Source organism: Lepidochelys kempii, chromosome 8 (genome assembly GCF_965140285.1).
Source record: "Lepidochelys kempii isolate rLepKem1 chromosome 8, rLepKem1.hap1, whole genome shotgun sequence".
Taxonomy (NCBI): Eukaryota; Metazoa; Chordata; order Testudines; family Cheloniidae; genus Lepidochelys; species Lepidochelys kempii.
In genome coordinates this window covers 44,986,175-45,012,035 of record NC_136387.1, presented here as the reverse complement: position 1 = coordinate 45,012,035, position 25,861 = coordinate 44,986,175, and the positions used below count along the sequence as shown (strand labels likewise).

Below are 25,861 nucleotides of genomic sequence, written 5' to 3'. Positions count from 1 at the left end.
ATCCCAGCTAACAAAGGGGCCATTTACTGCTCACAAGTTGCCAGCTCTTCATTTCTAGAGTGTTTAGCAGAGTGGAGACCCTTTGCAGAATATAAACTTACATCAAACTTCTGCCGAACAGAAGAAAACTTTTTCTTTCCTTTGGGTTTTCCAGGTTTAGCTGCAGAGCCACCCGTCCACGGCAGAGGCCCAGGACCCTCTGAAAATAGGAGAGAAGGGAAAAAAGCGGAGAGAGGAAGGTCACTCCAATTTTTAGCCAATATAATTTAGTTCATACAGTTAACAACAAGACAAAACCCACAAGGTTCTGATACCTCTGAAGAGCACTTCCATACTTTCCAATTTAAGTGTATGTACCACTTCTATTTTACACTATTTGGCTTGTTACTATTCTCGACTACTAAAACCATGTATCTGAGCAATAATTCTATTACTTCAGAGGGAAATTATCTGAACAATATTGTGCCTTTCTTGCAACATGTTTTTAAACTGCAATAGATGCATGAGGCTATCACAAAGGCACATATATATAATGGCTAGACAACACTACACCTACCTAAAAGGACATGGCAGGCACTGTATTGGTGGATGACTTCTGAAGACGTTTATTAAGCAGTACATCAAGGATTGTATGACTTCAGATACTTGAGAAGCATAGTTAAAGTCCGAGCCTGCAGAGTTCCAAGTGACTCCTGAGAGGTGCTGAGCATCCTCATCTCCTATAAAAGCCACTGGAAGCTGAGACTGCTCTGACCCTCACAGAATTGGATCCTAATTCTTCAGGCACATCCTGTATTTGCTATTATGCAAATTACAAAATCATATACAGAGAAAAGCTAGATGTGTGTTCACTGGGTTTTAGTGATGATAATGACCCTGAAAGTTCTAGAGTCTCCAGACTATTCAACATATTTCACAGAGCTATCTCACATGACATGAGTCTGACCAAGGAATTAGTGGTTGGAATTCCCGTTTGTAATCCTGTAGTGGTATACAAATGTCTACACCCAGAAAGAGCTTTTCATTTTAAAAACAATGACCTAAACTTTTGAGAACAACAGTATGTGGGGAAACATCTTAGAGAACTCAAATTATATTGAGGGATGGAAAAATAACAGACATTGCATTGTCTGTTAATGGATCCTTTATATACCTAGGATTTCATATGTTCTTACTTACCCTGAGAAATAGCTGCCCCAAGGAGTAAGAGCTCCATATAGAAGCTCAAAAACACAAGGATTTCTTGACATAGCAGTCCCTACACTACTGACGCCAAGGAGTTCATAACAATGGTGTTGATTTGGAAGAACTACTAATAAGAGAATAAAATGTATTTTAAAAACAATTTTCTACACCCAAATCATTTCATATTGCCCCACCCCCCAAAAAATATTTTTTAAACAAAAGGAAGTCACCAACTGAAGTTATATATACAATTCTTAAACCAAGCTGGGGTTGCACACTCAAAGACTAGAAGTTTCTCTCTATGCAACACATCAGAGCAACCTTAACTCTTCTAGTAGAAGGGGAGGGAAAAGAGTAGAGCATTTCAGGGAAACTATGAAGACAGAACGAAGTTGCTCAGGGCCATGGACGCAGAGGTTTTTGTAGGCAGGATGAAGAAAGGGGTGATGCGCATCATTCAGGCCCTCTCAGTAGCACCCCGTCCCACTTCTCCACACACACACGCAGCTCAGCAGACACTTCCTATATGCTTAAAGTGTTTAAATGTGTTATTGTTTAAACATTAAAAGTAGCACTGGGATGAACTGTGCTGCTAGGCCCTCCTCTAGCAAAGCAGTTAAGCACATGCTTAACTTTAAGCACATGAAGAGTCCCATTGTATCTCATGTGTTTAATGATAGATTCTTTAAGGTGCTTTAAGTACTTTCCATATTTCAGATGAGACTTAAAACCAAGGTCCTGATCATATGTGGTTCTTAAAGATCCCATGACATTCTTTTTAAGAGTAGGGATCTTAGAGTCAGCATCCTGGCCACATTCCAACTCTAGGAATTATGGTCAGCCTAAATAAATTCCCTCTACAGTTTCAGTTCTAAAAAGGTACTCTTCAGGTTCAGTTGTGTAGCACTGTTGTGTTCTACTTGACAGTTGCCATACGTCATCCCCAGAAATGGCTGCATTTCACTAGCAGAGTCATCCTGGACTATAGTTCGTAAGTCATTTTGAAACGAGAGGGATTGTGTAAGCATAATATAGATATATCTTTTATTGAAAAGATTGTTTGACATTCTGGAGTTTTGTAAGAAACATGCTGTGTCAGGACATGACAATTAGCCTTTCAATATCCGGTGCCTGGCAGGTATTCAAGTCCTATTAAGGCAACAACAAAGTTCAATTTGAAGTTTATGTGCTAACTTGCTGAAAGGTAAATTTGCAGCAACATATTGCTCCAATGCTTGGGGCCAGATCCAAATACCCTTACTCACAACTGAACATATCAGATGCCACAAGTGGAGGACAACTTTGTGGAGTACGGTGCAACCCAGCGTGAGTGAGGGTATCAGAGTCTGGCCCACTGGATCTTACTGAAGTCAGTGCAAGTCTTTCCATTGACTTTAATAAGTACTAGATCAGGCTCTTAATAAACAAATGTCATATTCATCCTTAAAAGGGCAAGGGAGTATGAAAAAGTTGAAGAAGAAACAGAGACCCAGAAAGCAGACAGAGAGCTAGCAACTGTGTGGAACTGACGGAAGGAGGAGGAAGGACCAAGTGAAACCAGTTGCAACAAGGATGGTTGTTATATATTACATCACACCAGAAGGTGTAGCCAAGCAGCCCACTTGGATACTGCTCAGGAGTTAGCTACTTGTATTTCCATTGCCACTGCTGGCCAGACCAATATTACAGACTTTATACCACATACCCTTGGCAAGGGGAGTCCTGCAGAGTAGTATCTCCTACTGAAATGTTCACAGAATCTTGTGCACCAGCTCCCACTCCATTATTTTTGGGGGAGGGGCTATGGAGAAGGTTTGATCTGATGGATTTTTTCATTCACCGGTAGTACTATCAGGCACCTGCCCTGCCCCCAGTTTGAGAGTGGCTGAGAGTGCAGCTCCCACTAAAGAACAAAGATTGGGATTGCTTCCTGTGAGGTAAGGGCTACCAGCCCTTTCATGATAATCTGTCTAATATGCAGCCAATCCGCTCCTTTATGTTTACTCTGCAAACATCTGCACCCCCAGTGCTGTTCAGGGAAATAACATTGCCCCTCCTTCAGGCTTTCGGTATCGTGCTGTGATCATTTTGTTTTATTAAACAAAATAAAAATTCAGAAAGGTAAATGATTTACCACACATTTCACATGATAGCCAATAAAATTATGCAATTTTGCAACTTTTAGCTTGTCAAAGAGCAGAGCAGACAATATAAAATCGGACAATATCACACAGACACGCTAGGGTGGGGTTAACAATTCTGTGATCGTTATTTGATGACAGGGAAGTTAGTACAAATGGTGTTTAAAGACGTGTCAGAAACCAAGGAAAGCTTTTAGCATTTCAAAGTTATGTTGGGGGAATTTGGCAGCTCTGGAAAAATCTTTGAAAGGTTTTACCCCTGAAGTCCACGCATTTGTATTTCCTAGCCAAGGGGAGGACAAACTTTTTGGCCAGACGGCCACATCGGGGTGCAAAACTGTATGGAGGGCCGGGTAGGGAAGTCTGTGCCCTCGCCACCCAAACAGCCTGGCCCCCACCCCCTATCAGAACGGCCGACCCAGCCAACCCCCTGACTCCTTGTCCCCTGACTGCTCCCTCCCGGGACCCCACCCCCCAAACCATGCACCCGGGGACCCCACTGCCTATCTTACCCCTCCTGCTCCCTGTCCCCTTATTGCCCCCCCAAGGCCCTTAACCACACCCCCACCCCCTGACAGGCCCCCCAGGACCCCACTCCCTATCCAACCCCCACTGTTCCCTGTCCCCAACTGCCCCCCAGGACCTCCTGTCCCTTATCCAACCCCCCGGCTCCCCTACCATGCAGCTCAGAGCAGCAAAAGCTCGCAGCCCCGCCGCCCGCCAGAGCCAGCCGGGCTGCCAGCATGGCTGCGGGGGAGGAGAGACAGCAGGGGAGGGGCCGGGGGCTAACCTCCCCAGCCAGGAGCTCAAGTGTCGGGCAGGATGGTCCCATGGGCCATAGTTTTCCCACCTCTGTCCTAGCCCATACAGGGTATGTGGCATTCCTTCTGATTCAGAAGAACTGGGCTGTTTCTGTCTCTGCGCCACACCTCAGAATATGGAGCATGAATGTACCAGAAGAGTAATGCCAATACTCAGTCCACTCCGGCTATTTCTTCCCAGACCTTAGAAGGTTAGAGAGCAGCCTCTTGGGTCCCTGCTAGATAGCCCAACCTCTCAACCTGGATTAAGAGAAAGTATTCCAGATTTAAAATTAAGAAATCCTAACCCTAACTGAAAAGGAGTACTTGTGGCACCTTAGAGACTAACAAATTTATTTGAGCATAAGCTTTCGTGAGCTACAGCTCACTTCATCGGATGCTCAAATAGATCTGTTAGTCTCTAAGGTGCCACAAGCACTCCTTTTCTTTTTGCGAATACAGACTAACACTGGCTGCTACTCTGAAACCTAACCCTAACTAGGCTCTGGCCCTGGTTTTTAATAATGGTTCTAGGGACAAGAGAAAGCCACAGCCTGACTGCAGCTCCATATATGCATGATTGATTTCGGAGCAGAAATTGGAGTGAGTAGCGCATTAAACTCCAAAAATGCCAAGGCTTTCTAATGTAGGATGACAGGAGAGAGAGTGGCGTGGAATAATTCAGGGGGGGTGGGGTGTTCCATATATGAAATTTTTGATTAAGCTTAGAGAAGAAGATATTTATAAACTACCAGATATTTATGGTTTATTTGGGACGTATGTACACTGGCAATGAGAGGCACAATCACTTTTGCCCAAGAAGGCCTGGCCAGGTTGAAGATTTGCCACATTACCTACTATTATGTAGGTATTATAGATGTTTTTCCTCAAAAGTTATCTCCAATCTTGGCCCTGAAACCTTTTGCATCATTAACTCAAGGATTAGTATGGTTGTTATCGAGCAGTATTATTTCAGTTATACAGCCAGTTGTCCTATTTGCCCACTCAGCAAAAATAAGAGACACTGAAATTAATGCTCTTTATGATGTAAATAAATCAATTTACTTCGAACGCCTCTAATTTTGTTTCTGCATTTTGTTTATGAGCTATTTTAAAGATGTCAGTTGAATTTAGGAGAAAGGTTGAATGTGGTTTTTTGTATTTTGATCATTTTAAAATTTATAATTGTTTCACGGAACATCATGGCTAACTGCTAAATCTGAGTTTGTTGGGTGCTGCTGTTTAATTCAGGATGTGCTAATTTCTCTAGGATTTTCTAGTGTTTATCAAGGATCTCAGAGCAGTTACTCTTTTACCTACTTAGCATGTAGGCTAGTCATAGTTTGGCTTCTATAGTATTCCTAGAACATTTTCTTTACTTCTCTCACCCCTAGCAGACAAACCTGTTTTATTCCTACAAGCCTGCACCATTGTCTCAGTGTTCCCAGGGGCAGAGAGAAAAGAAGCTGAATATGAAAAACAAGAATTTCATCATCACCACAGATATCCAGCTGGTTATGCTACTGCCACATAGGATCCTGAAGAACCTCCATAGTATTTTCCAGGAGGGCTGAATCTGATTTAGAATTCAGTCAGTAAATATGATCATCAGGCATTTGGATATCACTATCTGATTTCCTAATGTTTCCAGACAATTACAGCAATGTCAGCTGAAGGCTTATCCTTTCAACACATCAATCCTGTTTTCTCCACTGTCATTTGGATGTTTAGTTATGGAACTTGGGGCTTCACATTGCCAAGCTTATTTTCTCTTGCAGTTACAGAGGTCACCTTCTGACTGTGTAAAATCCCCAAGCAGATCTCTGGGTTAAGGTGTTCCTTGGGCCAGTGTTCTTGAACATACAGGTTCCCTTCACATAGTCATCCTATTCAACAAAAGTAGGCAAGTAATCCCAACCCCTATTCAGCCAAACACATATTTAACTTTAAGTACATGCTTACATTCTGTTGAAGCTGATGGGCCTTAAAGTTAAGGATTTAAGCACCTGCTTAGTGTTTTGCTACTATGAGGGGGAGTTTCTACAACTTAATATTTTGTTTCCAGTTTTAATCTTTCCTCTTAATTTTCTTGAGCCTTGTGCCCTTAGAATACCTTTTAACACACAGTATTCTAGCACTTAATCATGAGGTTCATATTAAAGGCTTCAAGTATCGGGGCACTGAAGTAATGAACCTCATCTATGTGATGGGCTCTACTGTTCACCCACTCATTGACAGCTACTTCCTCCTGAATTCTCTTGCTTTGTGCTGCACAGACCACCTCAGGCTTTGCCATTTTTCATTATTCTTTCCACAGGTCTGTTACTATACCTATACACTGGGCTTGCATTCTTCTGACCTATAGCCTTGGATGACCTGTCACAAGCCACGTATCATAGGGCTAGGTTAGCATTTGGATGGGAGACAGAACATGCAAGTGCTCTTCACTTCGTAGAATAAGCCAATATTCTAGTAGGTGTAGAAGGTAACACGGTGTTCTTTTGTAGAAGGCATAAGACTGAACTGTAAGCATTGAGAATCTTTAGAAACACAAAGTAAGGAAGTCTTGAGCAGGTCAGAAATTAAGAGAGTGTGGGTAAAATGAGTGAGCATGGGATACCATGAGGAAAAACAGTAGTAAAGAAAAAGAAAAGAGCCACAGCTCTTCAAAAACGCAGTAGTCTTCTGTCAGGGTTCCCTCCCCAATCTGAACTCTGGGGTACAGATGTGGGGACCTGAATGAAAGACCCCCTAATCTTATATTCCACCAGCTTAGGTTAAAAACTTCCCCAAGGCACAAATTCCTTTCCTTGTCCTTGGACGGGACTGCTGCCACCACCAAGCGATTTAAACAAACATTCAGAGAGGGGCCACTTGGAGCCCTATTCCCCCCCAAAATATCCACCCAAGCTCCTTCACCCCCTTTCCTGGGGAGGCTTGAGAATAATATACTAACCAATTGGTTTAATGTGAGCACAGACCAAACCCTGGTTTTTTTAGGACACTGAAAATCAATCAGGTTTTTAAAGAATTTTATTTTAAAAAAAAAAAAAGTAAAAGAATCACACCTACAAAATCAGGATGGAAGGTAGCTTTACAGGGTAAATAAAAAGATTTAAAACACAGAGGATTCCCCTCTGACTTTGCTTTCCAGTTACATACCTCTTAGCATAGGGAAAATTCACAAGCTAAAACAAAAGATAATCTAACACGGGGTCCCCAACGTAGTGCCCGTGAGCGCAATGGCACCCGCTGGGGCAGTTGTGTGCACCGGAGAACCACCCGCCGAAATGCTACTGAAAAGCACTGCCATTTCTAGGAGGCATTTCAACGGCGACCCTTCTTGCCGCTGCCGTGTCTCGGCGGCATGTCGGCGGCGGGGTGTCTGGCATCTGCCAGAGTCTTCTGGGAATAGGCATATGCTATCCCCACAGAAAGGTTGGGGGACCACTGATCTAACATATTTTCTTGGTTTGCTTACAATTTTTGTAATCTTAGATGGTCCTTTCAGGTATGTTTTTAGGAGATGATTTTTCCTGCCCCGGTCTCTCTCTCTCTCTGTCAGAGAGGGAACAAACAAAAAAGAACATAAACAAAACCTCCCCCCTCTCGCCCCAGATTTGAAAGCATTTTCTGGTCAGGTGCCAACTAGGTTAATTGAACTAATTAACCCCTTACAGGTAAGGGGATTCTGTACCTCTGGCCAGGAGGGATTTTATGTTACCGTCTTTTTACTAAGCAAGATAGGTTACCAAGAGCACATCATACAGAGCCGTAATTCTTTGCATTAATTCTTTGCATTAATTCAGACTTTAAGACAGCAGCAAGGTCAAGATTTCAGTTCTTATCCTCAAAAAAGCCTTTATAGAAGTAACCCCAGCTACGCTGTGGGACTGCCCCTCACTCTTTTCAGTCATGACAGCAGAATTCCACAGCAACTGGGAACCTCAAAAGTGACAGAGGAGACAGTTTGCTCAGCAGGTTGATACAAGTGTGGAACACAAGCCTGGAAGCAATCAACAATACCAGACCTCCCTGCTGTCAGATTGAAGCATAAAACCTCTCTCTCTAACCTGCCTTTTCCAACAACTTAAAAAAAAAAAAAAAGATTAGTGAATAGGGAAAAAGCCAGAAGTTCTCTAAAAATAAATTCATTAGAATTCGCAAGGCACTTCGAGATGATGAGTACAGTTGTACTGCCTGCATAGACAGACGATATGATTCCATGTGTTGTTACTAAGCCCTTCTGCCACCATTCCCTTATCAGGTTTTATGCAAACAGGTTAATATAATGTTAAGCCTGGAGATTTTAAATTTGCAACAATATCAGCAGATCCAAGGAGGCTTGAGCAACATTAACTGCTCCTTTAAGCACGTGCGTTACCACGCATAAATCCACACAGCCAGGCCATATGTGGTAGTTGTCATCTAGTGTAATATTAAGGAACTGCATCTCTTTCCATAACTAGAGGTGCTTAGAAGTAGCATTATAAGTGACAGCATGTGTTCATTTTACTAATTTCTAGAGCACAGTTTATACTTATTGCACACATTGAAGGGAGCAGTATTAGCACATGGGAAACTTTAACGACTACTCTTGTGCAGTTCAAGATTTGCCAATGTCACATTGGCAGGGTTTTGTGACAACCGATCCACTGTGGAGCTAGCCGCGCTTCTAGCCTTGTTAACAAAAGCAACAAGCTGAGAAAGAGAACAGAGCTGCTTCTCTCCAGGCTTGCACTGCTTTGCCATAGGGGCAGAGTACAGTCAAACCCCAGCAAAAGGAAGGCGGTGGCATTTGAGACTTTTCCAACACACACACACACACAGTGTACAGCAGCAAGAGCAGAGAAAGGAAAAGAAATGTACTAACAGATGAAGCTACAAAGATATGTGTTACAGAAAAGAACCCACCCATTCTGTTTATTTCTTTCATTTTATTTTCTTGGCCAGAATAGAGAAGGACAAATGCTTAGGAGAATCTCTCTGATCACTCTCTTCTCTTTTCAGTTGTCGCTTTATTCCCATCTCTTTCTTTCTCACACATTTCTTCTTTTCACCTCTCCTCCTTTCTTTGGAGGCAAATGGGACATGGTCAACCCATCCCTGTCTGTCAGACTTGTTGGCCCTTAAACCAAAACACGTTGCCACCTCTGAATAATTAATAAAAAAAAAAAAAAAAAAAAAAGTTATCCAGTCTCAGGTGTAGATGACTATAGCTCCAAGTCTTTGTTAGCCCAAGATTACTGAAAAAGAAATTGGGGCCCTATAGAAGCCAGGATTAGCTAAAAAACAACTAATTGCTTAGTTCATCAAGATGGATCAGAGACACTATAAACTGAATGTACACTTCAGTAGGATTTCCCTCCCAGGGAGAAAACACAAGCATGTGAAAGCAAAAACACAAGTAGTTTTTGAAAGTCTTCCTAGGAACAAAAACACTGAAGGAGGCAATTTCCATAAGCTAAGTACTCTCAGGGGGTCTAACAAGAATCTTCCCTGAAATTGGCAATCTGGAACAGAATGTGAGCAGCTCTACATTAATTAATTATTAATACAGAGTACTCATGTGATGCTTTGTCTGTCTAGGTACAGCCTGTCGCTGTAGTATCCAAGTGCCTCCCAACTTTTTATGGATTTATCCTCACATCACTCCTACAAGGTGGAGAAGTGTTTTCCCCAGCTGTAAAATGGGGATAAGAGGCACTGAGAAATGAAGGACCAGATTTTTAAAGTGTGCTTGTTCAGCACCCAGCAGCTCCTATTGTTCTCAGTGGGAGCTGTCAAGTGCTGTGCAAACCCTTGTTAAAAATCTGGCCACTCATTTAGGTGCCTAAACAGGAGTGGAGATCCCCTCCCAACCAGAGCCTGAGCCCTACCTGAGCAACGTTACATATGACAACATCTGTATCACTCTTGGGAAATGGAACCCAGACCTGCCCAGTCCCAGTTCACTACTTTGTCCTTTTTTAAAAGATAGTCGGGCTGTGGTTAAGTCTGTCCGGTTTTATTCAGAAAGTTTAGATTATAAAACAAACCAAGTGCAATGTATTTGCTGCAGCCATCCCAATGTTAAAAACCCAAGAAGCAGCAGAAGTTACATGGAGAACTTTTGGTGTTTGGTTAGCCAGGTTTGATTGCATTATGCAGTCAGCATAAACAATACAGCAGGCTCAGCACAACACCCTAAAATGCCGGTCTCTGAACTTTCTAGCAGTCTCAAACTCGTATTCTAATTTGCAGTTTGAATCACTTTCACTCAAAGGGTCTTGTGACTAAAGTTACTGGTCCATCCTTTCAAGATGCATTCTGGTGTCAGCAATACTGAAACTCACTAGACACCACAGACAAGCGTAACACCAGACATAATGTGATAGCTGCAGGGACTTAATAGAAGTATATTAAATTCATTGGCATCATTTTAATTAAGACTTTACAACTACGAGCTTCCTGTCATCCCCTCTACTCTGGAGGCAGGACAAAAACACACACACACCCTGGGCGCCCCATCATCTCAGGCATTGGCACCCTGACAGCAGGATTGTCTGGCTATGTAGACTCCCTCCTCAGGCCCTACGCTACCAGCACTCCCAGCTATCTTCAAGACACCACTGGCTTCCTGAGGAAACTACAATCCATCGGTGATCTTCCTGAAAACACCATCCTAGCCACTATGGACGTAGAAGCCCTCTACACCAACATTCCACACAAAGATGGACTACAAGCTGTCAGGAATAGTATCCCCAATAATGTCATGGCAAACCTAGTGGCTGAACTTTGTGACTTTGTCCTCCCCCATAACTATTTCACATTCAGGGACAATGCATACCTTCAAATCAACAGCACTGCTATGGGTACCCGCATGGCCCCACAGGATGCCAACATTTTTATGGCTGACTTAGGGGACGAGAGCTGAGGAAGCGTTGTTCTAACGCCCCTACTCTACTTGCGCTATATTGATGACATCTTCATCATCTGGACCCATGGAAAAGAAGCCCTTGAGGAATTCCACCATGATTTCAACAATTTCCATCCCACCATCAACCTCAGCCTGGACCAGTCCACACAAGAGATCCACTTCCAGGACACTACAGTGCTAATAAACAATGGTCACAAACACCACCCTATACCGGAAACCTACTAACCGCTATTCCTACCTACATGCCTCCAGCTTTCACCCTGACCACACCACACGATCCATCTTCTACAGCCAAGCTCTGCGATACAACCGCATTTGCTCCAACCCCTCAGACAGAGACAAACACTTACAAGATCTCTATCAAGCATTCTTACAACTAAAATACCCACTTGTGGAAGTGAAGAAACAGATTGATAGAGCCAGAAGAGTTCCCATAAGTCACCTACTACAGGACAGGCCTAACAAAGAAAATAACAGAACGCCACTAGCCATCACCTTCAGCCCCCAACTAAAACCTCTCCAACGCATTAAGGATCTACAACCGATCCTGAAGGATGACCCAACACTCTCACAAATCTTGGGAGACAGCCCAGTCCTTGCCTACAGACAGCCCCCCAACCTGAAGTGAATACTCACCAGCAACCACATACCACACAACAGAACCACTAACCCAGGAACCTATCCTTGCAACAAAGCCCGTTGCCAACTGTGCCCACATATCTATTCAGGGGACACCATCACAGGGCCTAATAACATCAGCCACACTATCAGAGGCTCGTTCACCTGCACATCCACCAATGTGATATATGCCATCATGTGCCAGCAATGCCCCTCTGCCATGTACATTGGTCAAACTGGACAGTCTCTACGTAAAAGAATAAATGGACACAAATCAGATGTCAAGAATTATACCATTCATAAACCAGTCGGAGAACACTTCAATCTCTCTGGTCACTCGATCTCAGACCTAAAGGTCGCAATATTAAAACAAAAAAAACTTCAAATCCAGACTCCAGCGAGAAACTGTTGAATTGGAATTCATTTGCAAATTGGATACAATTAACTTAGGCTTGAATAGAAACTGGGAGTGACTAAGTCATTATGCAAGGTAACCTATTTCCCCTTGTTTTTTCCTACCCCCCCCCCCCCGACGTTCCTGTTAAACCCTGGATTTGTGCTGGAAATGGCCCACCTTGATTATCATACACATTGTAAGGAGAGTGGTCACTTTAGATAAGCTATTACCAGCAGGAGAGTGGGTGGGAGGAGGTATTTTTTCATGCTTTGTGTGTATATAAAAAAATCTTCTACACTTTCCACAGCATGCATCCGATGAAGTGAGCTGTAGCTCACGAAAGCTTATGCTCAGATAAATTGGTTAGTCTCTAAGGTGCCACATGTACTCCTTTTCTTTTTGCGAATACAGACTAACACGGCTGTTACTCTGAAACCACACACACACACCACTCTGAAACCTTTCTCCTAGTGCTGCCTCCCTCCGTGACTCAGAGTTTCCATCTTCCTGACGAAAGGCTCAGTCTCCTTTTAAAACCTGTCAACATCATTCTCGCATCATGCCAAGCAGATCGCTGGAGAACACAGAGCAAAACCTCCCTTCACTCAGCCCTGCAGGTTGGTGGGGCACAGAGCACACCACCTTACAGAACTCACAGTCAAAGAAGCAGGAGACTAGAAATCAAACCTTGATCTCTTGCGTGGCAATACAGAGCACTAGTCTCTAGTTAAGTGTATGAAATCCTTATTTTGTATTACAGATGATTTATATTACAATAGTAATAAGGCCTCAGTCAGGATCCCCACTGTGTCATACGGCACCTAGTTCATAGTAAGAGACAACATACAATTTAAGACTAAATAAATCACAGCATTTAACTTAAAAACAAAGCCCAACACAAACACTTCCCAGGGTTGTGCTGTATGATTTAAAAAAAAAAAAAAAAAAAACACACTACACTAATTTTTTGTTCTCTTACCTGGTGCAGAAACCAGGATTTGGCATCGGGTGAGAATAGCCAGGAGGAAATCATTGTGAGAATGGACTGCAAAAAAGATAGTTCACTCAGACAGACGCTAGGAAAGAAAAATGTTACTTGAAGACAGATTCACATTAGCAACATGGCAGGCAAAGTCCAAAGGCAGACACTTGAAGCTACCTTATAAAGTGATTTTGTTTACACTTTCCACAGCCATGTCTTCCCATTCATTCCATGGGCTGCATACACCTCCCAATTGATATCCTTTACATAGGTTTTTAGCCTCTCTATGAAATAAGAACCTTCTCCTTTGCAGCTCCTAATCTCAGCAGTGGTAAGATAATGTGGCCCAAGAGAGGAGGCAAGTTCTAGACAAGCAGCGGGAGTTATGTAGTCACACTTCATGTGGCTGCATCGGTGTGTAGCAAGCAGCAACTAACCCAGAATGTGGTATTTTGAGAAATATGGGAAGACAGAAAAAGGGACACTCCCAGAGACTCTCTTACCGTTATCTTGGGTGAGGAGTCTACGAGCTTCCAGATCAAACTCTTCTTTACTGATCTTTTGTTTGAACCAAAGTTTCAAGTTTGCCCAGTATCTGTGCATGGGAGAGAGAACATTAAGCACTGTAAACAACATTGCTTTGCCTACTATATCTATTCCTTTTCTCCCATTTCTTAAATGGACAGTCATGTAGTTCAGATCCAACATGTAGCTTTTTGTATCATATTAGAAAAATCTAATAAGAAACAATGTTTTAGTATAACTTCAGTGAAAACAGAGAGGGTTGCATAAGAATGGCCCTACTGGGTCAGACCAAAGCTCCATCTAGCCTAGTATCCGGTATTCCAACAGAGGCCAATGCCAGGTGCCCCAAACGGAATGAACAGAACAGATAATCACCAAGTGATCCATCCCGTCGCCCATTCCCAGCTTCTGGCAAACAGAGGCTGGGGACACCATCCCTACCCATTTTGGCTAATAGCCTTCATGAACTTAATTCTTTTTTGAACCCTGTTATAGACTTTGCCTTCACAACGTGACCTTTGGTTTGACCTAATATGGCCGCTCTTATGTTCTTAGGGGATAAAATGTAATAGTCATGCATTTAGGGACTAACAATAAGAATGTTTAATATAAGCTGGGGGTGTATCAGTTGGAAGCAACAGAGATGGAGAAAGACCTGGATGTATTGGTTGATCAAAGATGACTATGAGCTGCCAATGTGATGCAGCTGTGAAAAAGGATAATGCAATCCTAGCATAGATCAGGCGAGCTATTTCCAGTAGAGGTAGGGTAGTGTTATTACCATTATACAAGGCAGCGAGACCTCACCTGGAGTACTTTGTGCAATTTGTCTCCCATGTTTAAGACAGATTAATTCAAAGTGGAACAGGTACAGAGAAGGCCTACTATTAGAGGAAAGGAAAACCTAACTTACGAGAAGAAACTTAAAGGACCTTGGCTTAAGGACCCGATTGCCTTCTATGATGCAGAAACTGGCTCTGTGGATATGGGGAAAGCGATGGACGCGATAGATCTTGACTTCAGCAAAGCTTCTGATATGGTCTTCCATAGTATTCTTGCCAGCAAATTAAAGAATTATGGATTGGATGAATGGACTATAAGGTGAATAGAAAGCTGGCTAGATCGTCGGGCTCAACAGGTAGTGATCAACTGCTCAATGTCTAGTTAGCAGCTAGTATCAAGGGGTCAGTCCTGGGGCCGGTTTTGTTCAACATCTTCATTAATGATCTGGATGATGGGATGGGCTGCACCCTCGGCAAGTTTGTGGATGACACTAAACTGTGGGGAGAGGTAGATATGCTGGAGGGAAGGGATAGGGTCCAGAGTGACCTAGATAAATTGGAGGATTGGGCCAAAAGAAATCTGATGAGGTTCAACAAGGACAAGTGCAGAGTCCTGCACTTAGGATGGTAAGAATCCCATGCACTGCTACAGGCTGGGGACCGACTGGCTAAGCGGCAGTTCTGCAGAAAAGGACCGGGGGATTACAAGTGGATGAGAAGCTGGATATGAGTCAACTGTGTGCCCTTGTTGCCAAGAAGAATAACGGCATATTGGACTGCATTAGGAGAAGCATTGCCAGCAGATTGAGGGAAGTGATTATTCCCCTCTCTTCGGCACTGGTAAGGCCACGTCTGGAGTATTGCGTCCAGTTTTGAGCCCCCCACTACAGAAAGGATGTGGGCAAATTGGAAAAAGTCCAGAGGAGGGAAATGAAAATGATTAGGGAGCTGGGGCACATGACTTAGGAAGAGAAACTGAGGGAACTGGGCTTATTTAGTCTGCAAAAGAGCAGAGTGAGGGGGGATATGATAGCAGCTTTCAACTACCTGAAGGTGGGGTCCAAAGAGAATGGAGCTAGGCTGTTCTCAGTGGTGGCATATGACAGGACAAGAAGCAATGGTCTCAAGTTGCAGTGGGGGATATCTAGGTTGGATATTAGGAAATATTATTTCACTAGTAGGGTGGTGAAGCACTGGAATGGGTTACCAAGAGAGGTGGTAGAATCTCCATCCTTAGAGGTTTTTAAGGCCTGGCTTGACAAAAGGGGGGGAGAAAATAGGATTGCTCTCTATAAATTAGGGCTGCCAAGCGATTAAACGCGTGATGAAACAGTAACAGAATACCATTTAAATATTTTTGATGTTTTCTACATTTTCAAATATATTGATTTCAGTTACAACACAGAATACAAAGTGTACAGTGCTCACTTTATATTTATTTTTAATACAAATATTTGTGCTCTAAAAAAGAAATAGTATTTTTCAATTCACCTAATACAAGTACTGTAATGCAACCTCTATCATAAAAATTGAACTTACAAATGTAGACTTACGTACAAAAAAATAACTGCACTCAAAAACAAAACAATGTAAAATTTTAGAGCCTAAAAGTCCACTCAGTCCTACTACTAGTTCAGCCAATCGCTCAGACAAAACAAGTTTGTTTACATTTGCAGGAGATAATGCCGCCCGCTTCTTGTTTACAATGTCACCTGAAAGTGAGAAGAGGTGTTCGCATGGCACTGTTGTAGCCGGCGTTGCAAGATATTTACACGCCAGATTTGCTAAAGATTCATATGTCCCTTCATCTTCTTAAAAGAACTACACTCTGATGCAGAAACTACAGAACCCAAACCACCAAAAAAGAAAATCAACCTTCTGCTGGTAGCATCTCACTCAGATGATGAAAGTGAACATACGTCGGTGTGCACTGCTTTGGATTGTCATCAGCATAGATGCATGTCCTCTGGAATGGTGGTTGAAGATGAAGGGACATACGAATGTTTAGCATATCTGGCATGTAAACACCTTGCAATGCCAGCTACAAAAGTACCATGCGAATGGCTGTTCTCACTTTCAGGTGACATTGTAAATAAGAAGCCAGCAGCATTATCCCTCGTAAATGTAAACAAACTTGTTTCTCTTCGTGACTGGCTGAATAAGAAGTAGGACTGAGTGGACTTGTAGGCGCTAAAGTTTTACTTTGTTTTATTTTGGAGTACAGTTATATAACAAAAAAATTAAAAAAAAACCCTACATTTGTAAGTTGCACTTTCACAATAAAGAGATTGCACACCAGTACTTGTATAAGGTGAATTGAAAAATAGTATTTCTTTTATCATTTTTACAATGTAAATATTTGTAATAAAAAATAATGTAACATTAGCACTGGACACTTGGTATTCTGTGTTGCAACAGAAATCAATATATTTGAAAATGTAGAAAAACATACGAAAATATTTAATAAATTTCAATTGGTATTCTATTGTTTAACAGTGTGATTAAAACGGCAATTAACCATGATTAATTTTTTGGGGTTAATCGTGTGAGTTAACTGCAATTAATTGACAGCCCTACTATAAATACATCTGAGGGATAAACACCAGGGAAGGAGAGGAGTTATTTAAGTTAGTTGCCAATGTTGGCACAAGAACAAATAGGTATCAACCAGCCATCAATAAGATGATGCTAGAAATTTGACAAAGCTTTCTAACCATCAGAGGAGTGAAGTTCTGGAACAGCCTTCTAAGAGAAGTAGTGGGGACAAAAAAAACTTAACTTGTTTCAAGACTCAGCTTGATAAGTTTATAGAGGGAATGGTGTGACGAGGTTTCCTAAAACAGCATATGGCCCACCCACAACTGCTTTTAGCAAACATCTCCAATGTCCAGAGATGGAACATTAGATGGGGAGGACTCTGAGTTGCTACACAGAATTCTTTCCCAGGTGTCTGCCTAGTGGGTCTCACCCACATAATCAGTCTCACTAGTCACCATATTTGGGGTTGGGAAGAAATCCCCACCCCCACCCCCCGGACAGGTTGGCAGAGAACTTGGGGGTTTTTCACCTTTCTCTGTTGTGTGGCGTATGGGTCTCCTGCCAGTTTGAACTAGAAAAATGGTGGATTCTCTAATTTGAAGTCTTTAAATCAAGATTTGAGGACTTCAGTAACTCAGCCAGAGGTTATGGGCTGATTACAAGAGTGGATGGATGAGGTTCTGTGGCCTGTGATGTGCAGAAGTTCAGACTAGATGATCATGATGGTCCCTTCTGGCCTTAAAGTCTATAAATTTAGGTGTAGTTGAGTTAAGAACATACAAATGGCCATACTGGGTCAGGTCAATAGTCCATCTAGCCAAGGATCCCCATCTTCTGATAGTGCCGGTGCCAGATGCTTCAGAGTGAATGAACAGAACAGTGCAATTTATAGTAAATCATCCATCTTCCAGCCCCAGCTTCTGGCAGTCAGAGGTTTAGGGATACCCAGAGCACAGGATTGCAACCCTGACTATGTTGGCTAATAGCCATTGATGGACCTATCCTCCAGGAACTTCTTTAATTCTTTTTTGAACCCCATTATAATTTTGGCCTTCACAACATCCCCTGACAATGAGCCTCACCAGTTGACTATGCACTGTGTGAAGTAGTGCTTCCTTATGTTGGTTTTAAACCTACTGCCTATTAATTTCTTTGGGTGACCCCTACTTCTTCTGTTATGTCAAGGGGTAAATAAGACTCCCCTATTCACTTTCTCCATACCAATCGTAACTCCCCCGCCACCTTGGAAAAGAGATGACTAAACTGAATAATCCCTGTCTTTTAAATCTCTCCCCACATGGAAACTGTTCCAGATCCCTAATTATTTCTGTTGCCCTTCTCTGTTCTCCAATTCTAAATACATCTTTTTTGCAATGGGGCAACCAGAACTGCACATAGTAATCCATAGAGTTATATTGTGGCATTATGATATTTTCTGTTTTATTAGCTATCCCTTTCCTTGTGGTTCCTAACATTGTTAGCTTTTTTGCCTGCCACTGCACATTGAGCAAATGTTTTCAGAGAACTATCCACAATGAGTCCAAGGTCTCTTTGTTGCGTTTCAGCCATGTTTTTCACTTGCAGGCTTCAAATTTATCAGAAAACCTTGAACACCCCACCACCACCACACACACTTTTTATAGAAGGCGAATGGCTTCCAAATACCCGTAAGGCTACCCATACTACAGGTTTTTCTTTGTTTCGTCATTAATAACGTCAAGTTGTTTCAAGATTATGTTATTTGAATCCATTTAAGGGCCGGTTTGTGCTGACTGGAAAATGGGAGTAGAAACTTTTAAAAACAGGTAGGAAAACTGTTTTCCTCCGAATTATCCATTTTGCCCTTTGCAAACATTTATACATGCCACCAAACACTTGTACTAATGTCAATCACTCATTAGCACAATGATTTAATGACAAGTCAGTCCTGAATGTAGTTATGCAGCAGCAAAGCCAACAGAGGAAGCACAAATACATTAATGCAAAGAATCCTATATATTAACATGCTACTGCTGAATATAACAGTCATACAAATGTACTCCTAGAATACTAGGTGGTGAGAGTAGCACCATTAGGAAGGTAATTTGTTCATATTTGAGATCAGAGTTTATATTTTACATAGGATCTCAATAATACTTAGCTACAGCACCAAGAGCTCTTAACATCTGTGCGCATTCTTAATACACATTCCTTGACAGGTACCTCCACTAGTTTCTATATTTCTTTAAAGTTTCTCATTCACTGGAATGGTGGTTCTCTTCAAAGAGAAGGCATTTAAAATTCAGAAGACTTTTCCACTAGTTTCAGCATTGAAGGTTAAAACCTGTATGTTGGGTAAACACTCAGGCAATTCAGAAATCTACAAATCATGAGCCCTGCTATTTGTAAACATGGCTTAGTGCCAGAAACTTAGTAATAAATCTGGACCACAGCCAGCAGATTTTACTCTGGCAGGGACAACAAATGGATTTAATAGCAGACAGTACATTTGTTCAGGATAATAAAACATTCAATTTAAAAGGGCATGTAGGTCACATTCATTGTGTCAATTAATGCATGGTTTTTGAAGGCCAGGAAAGGTTTCCACCTTGCTGTCACATCAACTTAATCTTAAGGGCTGTTCAGAGATTCCAAGACAGAGCCAAAACATCTCCTTAGTGGAAGAAGAGGATGGGAGAAGGGAGTATAGCATCTGATCAAGCCAGCTGACTATCCAAATATAAAGCAGAGAAATATAGGCATTTACTTACTTTTTAGAGTCCTAGTACTGCCTTAAACCTCTGTTTCCCTCTCAGATAAAGATGCAGAGGGAAGCAGAGTAGGCCTCCATCCCACCACCAACATTATTACAGCATGCATGTGTAGCGCCTTACTATCCTCCCCTAACCCCACAGATCCCTACTCCTGTTCCTAAATGATTCAGTCACCATGACAGCAATTATACTTTGTGACTCTGCTGATAAGCACAGGGAATGCCAGGATAGTTAATGCTGTTTCAGCAACAATAAGTGTGGGGGGGGGGGGAGGAAAGGAATGAGATGTCTGTGTTTTCAAATACTGTTGAATCAAACCTATTGTTTTTTAAATCTACATAGGAGAGGGGAGACAAACACTTCCTGTGGCTGTTTCCAGATCCTTCCCCCCCCCCACCCCTGCCTATATCCTTCCGTTAAATGGATAGATTTTTTGCAGAGCAGACACTGCAGAGCAGCATACATCCCATTTCATGTGTTTCATCCCAGGCAGTTTGGTGGACAGGAAATAAGCAGAGAGGTGGGCCAAAAAGCATAGAGTCCTTAAGGTGATCATATCTCCCAGTCATAGTTACGATCATAAATCATTTTAAAAACATTTCTCCTTTTTCCCATGCTCAATTCAAACTAAAACATTGTGGTGAATGATGTAAACTTTAAAGGCACATTTGAGGGAAAAGGAAAAGTGCTCTGGTAAACAATCGACTCATCAAATGAATATATAACAGAATTGGCCACTGTTAGATCAACGGGATTTGAAAAACCCTGATGAATAGGAAGCTTTTCCTGACAAGAGGGGATGAGAAACAGCTGTGCTCCACTAACTAAGGGATACAATGTGGCTTACTGGTAGAGTGCATTGGACTAGGACCCAGGAGACCTAGTTCTATTCCCAGCTCTCCCAATGGTCAGCTGGGTGAATGAGCAAGTCACTTCACAGGTCTGTGCCCAGTTTCCCCCACTATAAAATGGAGTTAATTATACTGATCTCTGCTCTAAAATGCAGAAAAATAGAACCTTAATGGCTGAAACCCACTTCTTATAAGTTGAGGTTATGAAGATAAACATAATATAATAGAATGAGTTGTCACCCTGAGTCTGCAGACAGTCTACTACCTATGCTGCTGCCCATAGCACCCCAGAACAGCAATAGAATGAAATTGACAAAACTAGGGTCAGTTTGACTCACAGAAGAGACAAGCACTGGAGTTATCCATAAGGCAAGATGCCCTCAAAACTGAGATTTAGAGTAGCAGATACCTGCCTTCAAAGTCAGGTGCCTGTGACATAGGATGAAAGGTAGAAGAAAAAAAACTGCTTTCCCCCTTCTAGCATCTAGAGGAGGCAAAAGATATGGCATTAGGGTTTATAACATGCCAAGTAGCACAGAAGATGGAGCATCTGAAGATGGATGATGAGAACTGTGCTTCTGTGTTCTCTAGATCAGTGCTTCTCAAGCTATCGGATGTGTGGGACCGGCCATTTTTTTTTCCCCCAATGTGCACGCGGACCGGCAGCCGATGGCTCGCAGACCGGCACTGGTCCAGGGACCACCACTTTGAATAGCACTACTCTAGATTGTACAGGTACACCTACACCTCATCCCCCTGCTCCCATCTTTGATACCAGCTTCTGGTTAATACTGGTGTTAACCTTTCAATGCTATAGTATGACCATTAACACTTTCTCCCTGAATCTCCATCAGACACGTCCCTCATCTGCGCTATGCTCCCCCTTTGATAGCCCAAGCTTTCATGCGCTAGAGCAATGCCAGCTTCTGAGACTCAGGCCAAACATGAACCATGAACTGAAATTAGTGATTATGATCATTCATTCTGAGTGACATTATTTCCCTGTAGGTGAAAGCATTTAAGAACTATTTCAACAAATTCTTATTTGCCACCATGATCTAACAACAAATGTGTTAGAAGCAAACCGCAGCACTCTAACATCCAGAGTTGATGCCCGCCATTAATAACACTACCTAGCTCTCACAGAGTGCTTTACGAGGGACGGAAATATCATTTTCAGCGTTTTGCTGATGGGAAAATGAAGGCACAAAGGTGTGAAGTGACTTGACCAGGGTCAAAATAACCCAGTGGAAGAACCAGAGACAGAACCCATTTGAACCAATTCAGTTTCTGTTATATTGCTTATAAACAGAAGTCTTTAATTTTTTATTTAAGTTTATTATGGGGGAAATGGGAAAACAATTACATAGCACTAAGTTTAGCATAGGCAAAGGCACATGAACTAACTGGTCCATTCTACTCATACAGAATCCTTGCAAATTTCTAAATGTACTTTAAGTAAAAGACCAAGAGAACAACCAGTTCTCATCTTGCTTACTAGCTGTTTAGTTTAAGCAGACGGGAAAGGAGGCATCTTTAATTAAACAGGCAGACCTTAAATGACCTAGTTAAGCGCCATGTGTGTTAAAAGTGTGGGCCTACAATTTCTCATGGTGGAACAGGATGTTTCGGTGCAAACGCAGAGGGTGAAAAAAGCTTGCCTCTCTGCATGAAGACCAGTTCATCTAAAGTAAACAAGAGAGCAGCAGGAGTCAGCAGGTCCCTTCCGGCTACATTTGCCAGCTTTTTGCTAAATCCAGAGTTTTAACTGGATAGAATTAAACCGGACAGGCTGGTGGGAGAAGAGACAGAGGCTGCTACTTCATCACTTCCCCTGATCTCTTACTGCCCCTCAAAGGCCCGAGCACGGGGTGAACCGGACCCGTTATTAAGCTAGGCCTGCAAAGCTCAAGCTTCCTGTCAATGAATGAAGAGATGCTGCTTAGATGAATAGACTGCGAGGCAGCGCTGTGACCGCCTAGCGCAGGCCGCGGAGCTGCCCCACGCCACTGCCTAGGCCGATCTGACAGACCGAGCGGCCAGGCGGGATTTCAAAATGGCCCGAGACGGCGACGCCACAGGGCCTCGGGGCGCCGGTTCCCGCGGTTGGTTCCCCTGTCAGACACCGCTCCCTTCCAAACGCCGGCCCACGCCCTCCGCGCGGCGAGGCGCGGGCACCCATGAGCAGGCTCCCGCCCCCGCTCGCCCGCCCGCGCGGCCCGAAGCGCGAGGCCGGTGTCCGCCGCCCCGCCCCGCCCCGCCCCCACCAGGCCAGGACGTCAGCCCCTGCGGGCCGGGGGCTGCCAGTTGTCCTAGGCAAAGTCGAGGCCGCGGGGCGACCAGCGACTGGGACACGCTCCAGGCTGAGCCCCTCGGCCCAGGAGCGGCCTCCACCGGGCGGCAGGCCCCGCTCCCCCGGGACCGGGCAGAAACCGAGGCCAGGGCTCGGCGGACCTAGCCGGGCTGCGTGTGCGGGGCGCAGGGTGGCCGGGAGCGGGCCCCACTCACTGCTTCACGTTCTCGCCTAGCGCCTCGCTCAGGTTCTTCTTGGCCACCTCCAGCTCGCTCACGTACGTCGCCATGGCTCCCTCCGGCGCCTGGCCGCCCTTCCGCGCCGCTCTACGCGGTAACCACAGCATCAACTAACTCGTGCACTGCGACTGTGTCGCTTCTCCTCCTACCTCCGCTGCTTATTTGTTTCACAGCTCCCGGCCGCGCCGCTTCTTCTAGAGGAGGTCGGGGCCGGTCACGTGACGTCCGTCGCCAGTGGTGGTCGAGTGGGAGGAGTAGTGTGTCACTGTCAGATGCTTCAAAAAGAAAAGGAGGACTTGTGGCACCTTAGAGGCCAACCAATTTATTTGAGCATAAGCTTTCCTGAGCTACAGCTCACTTCAAGGAACGCATCCGATGAAGTGAGCTGTAGCTCATGAACGCTCATGCTCAAATAAACTGGTTAGTCTCTAAGGTGCCACAAGTACTCCTTTTCTTTTTGCGAATACAGACTAACACAGCTGCTACTCTGAAACCTGTCAGATGCTTCAGTTCCCCAGGTGCCAAGAGGAAGAGGTGGGGGAGCGCCAGCAGTCAGCGCTGCGGGGTGGGCCCGGGGGGTGGGTGGGTCAGTATCATGCAGGGCTTGTGGGGCCCTAGCAGGGCAAGATAGAGGTGGTCACGTGGGATCAGTTTTGTGAGTCAAGAAGCAGCAACCTGAGGGTGGGAGAGTTTGAGGAGTCATGGTTACCCCCTCCCTCCCCCAGTGCTTGGGGAGATAGGGGCCATGTGCACTGTGTGTGGAGAGAGAAGGTTGAGGTCGTCTCTCACGGCACAGTCTCATGGGCACAGAAGGTGCATTGCACTGCATGGGTGCCCTGAGTAGGCTCATGGATTCACTGTGTGTGAAATCGTCTCTCCCAGAAACCTTCATTGTAGGTCTGAGTAAATCATCCACCACATAGGATGGACTTAGCCCACATGAGGTATTTATTTGAATCCCAGTGCAAATTCAGAAGCTGCAGAATGCAAGCTATGGTTTAAAAGAAAATTGTCTAATGCCTCATATCATTGTTCACAAATTGTTACAATGATCCAGCGTATACTTAAACAGCCCTGGGCCCAAATCCTGATTTCAGTGCTCAGCAGCTGACTAGATTTAGCCCTTTGTCGTTTTACATAAATTCTCTTCAGTCTAAAGTCTGCATTTTTCTAATTTTGGCCCCAGTCCTGCAAATAATCCTCACTATTCATATAATAGGGTGAGGTCTAAATTAACTTTAACACTCAAGAAAAAGATCTTGGCAGTAATTGTGGATAGTTCTCTGCAAACATCTGCTCAATGTTCTGCAGCAGCTAAAAAAAGCTAACAGAATACCTATTCGGAAAGGGATAGCTAATAAAACAGAAAATATCATTATGCCACTATATAAATGCATGGTATGGCCATATGTTGAATACTGCATGCAGTTCTGGTCGCCCCAGCTGAAAAAAGATATATTGGAATTGGAAAAGGTTCAGAAAAGGGCAACAAAAATATTAGGGGTATGAAACGGCTGCCATATGAGGAGAGATTAAAAAGACCAGACTGTTCAGTTTACAAAGGAGACCTAAGAGAGGATATGAGAGAAATCTATAAAATCATGAATGGTGTGGAGAAACTGAATAAGGACATGTTATTTGCATCCTACACAACACAAGAACTAGGAATCACTCAATGAAATTAGTAGGCAGGAGGTTTAAAACAAAAGGAAATAGTTCACACAATGCACAGTCAACCTGTGGAACTCATTGCCATGGGATATTGTCAAGGCCAACAGTATAACTGGATTAAAAATATAAAGAATTGGATAAATTCCTGGAGCATAGGTCCATCAATGGCTATTATCCAAGATTGTCAGGGACACAACCCTATAGTCTGGATGTCCCTAAACTTCCAGCTACCAGAAGCTGGGACTGAATGACAGGGATGTATCACTTGAAATTGCCCTGTTCTTTTCGTTCCCTCTGAAACATCTGGCACTGGCCACTATCAGAGACTGGATACTGGGCTATTCACTGGTTTGATCCACTCCTGTGGTTATTCTTATGTTCTAAAGCCACACATGCATAACTTTACACACATTTCTGCAATGGGCCTGCTCATATGAGTAAAATTACACACATGCTTGGGCTCTGATCCTGCAAATTCTTTTCTAGCCACCAGTACATTATATGTTTAAGGAGCAACTTTTTTCCTTGTGCAGACAGCTGCACCTCTGGCCAGTAATACTATCCTAAGAGCTTTTCTCAGAGAAGCTGATACAAAAAGTTGTATTAATAGAGTATGTTTTTATAAAATGCTGCTTTTTTATTATTCTTTTTCATGTTGCTTGCTTATCCTCATACTGTCTTAATAAAGGTTAGTTTCTATTTAGAGTTAATTGTTCTGTCTTTAAAATAGTATTAAACTATTTCCTTAATGTTTGAGAACTGGGTTATGGAAGTGATGTTTGCATGTTATTGGTGTGATTCCTATTTGTATTTTGGGTAGTGGCCTAGAAGCCCTAACCAAGGGCTAGATCACTTGTTCCCAAACTGGGGGGTGTGGAAGAACATCGAGGGGGGGGGAGGCGGGGAGGCACACCAGGATCTGGGCGGGCCGACACGGAGGGCAGGAGGGAGTGCCACCCAGAACTCTGGGTTCCACTCTGCCCCCAGCCCTGACTCAGCCCCAGCTTGGGCTCCAGCCCTGGCCCTCTCCCAGCCCCCCAGCCTCCTGCCTCAGCTCCAGGCTTCCAATCATGGTGGGGGGTGCGCACAGGTTCCATTACCGTTAATGGGGGGGCGTGATGGAAAATGTTGGGGACCACTAGGCTAGATGCGACCCCAACACGTGAC

The 25,861-nt window shown here is 43.6% G+C and overlaps 1 protein-coding gene across 2 annotated transcripts in view; it reads right to left on the bottom strand.

Annotated features, from left to right (window-relative positions):
* The window catches only part of TADA1 (transcriptional adaptor 1), a 35,956-nt gene extending 12,691 nt beyond the window's left edge, over window positions 1-23,265 (bottom strand). Inside the window, exons 1-4 of one of the 2 annotated variants that reach the window (XM_073356307.2) lie at window positions 23,000-23,265; window positions 13,546-13,637; window positions 13,040-13,105; window positions 102-199 (exon numbers count right to left, since the gene is read on the bottom strand). In XM_073356307.2, coding sequence (XP_073212408.1) covers window positions 102-199; window positions 13,040-13,105; window positions 13,546-13,637; window positions 23,000-23,130 — 387 coding nt within the window. In that variant the 5' untranslated portion in view covers window positions 23,131-23,265. The remainder of the gene's footprint in view (window positions 1-101; window positions 200-13,039; window positions 13,106-13,545; window positions 13,638-22,999) is intronic. The other variant, XM_073356308.2, reaches the window with a different exon arrangement.
* Between the last annotated feature and the right edge of the window lie 2,596 nt (window positions 23,266-25,861).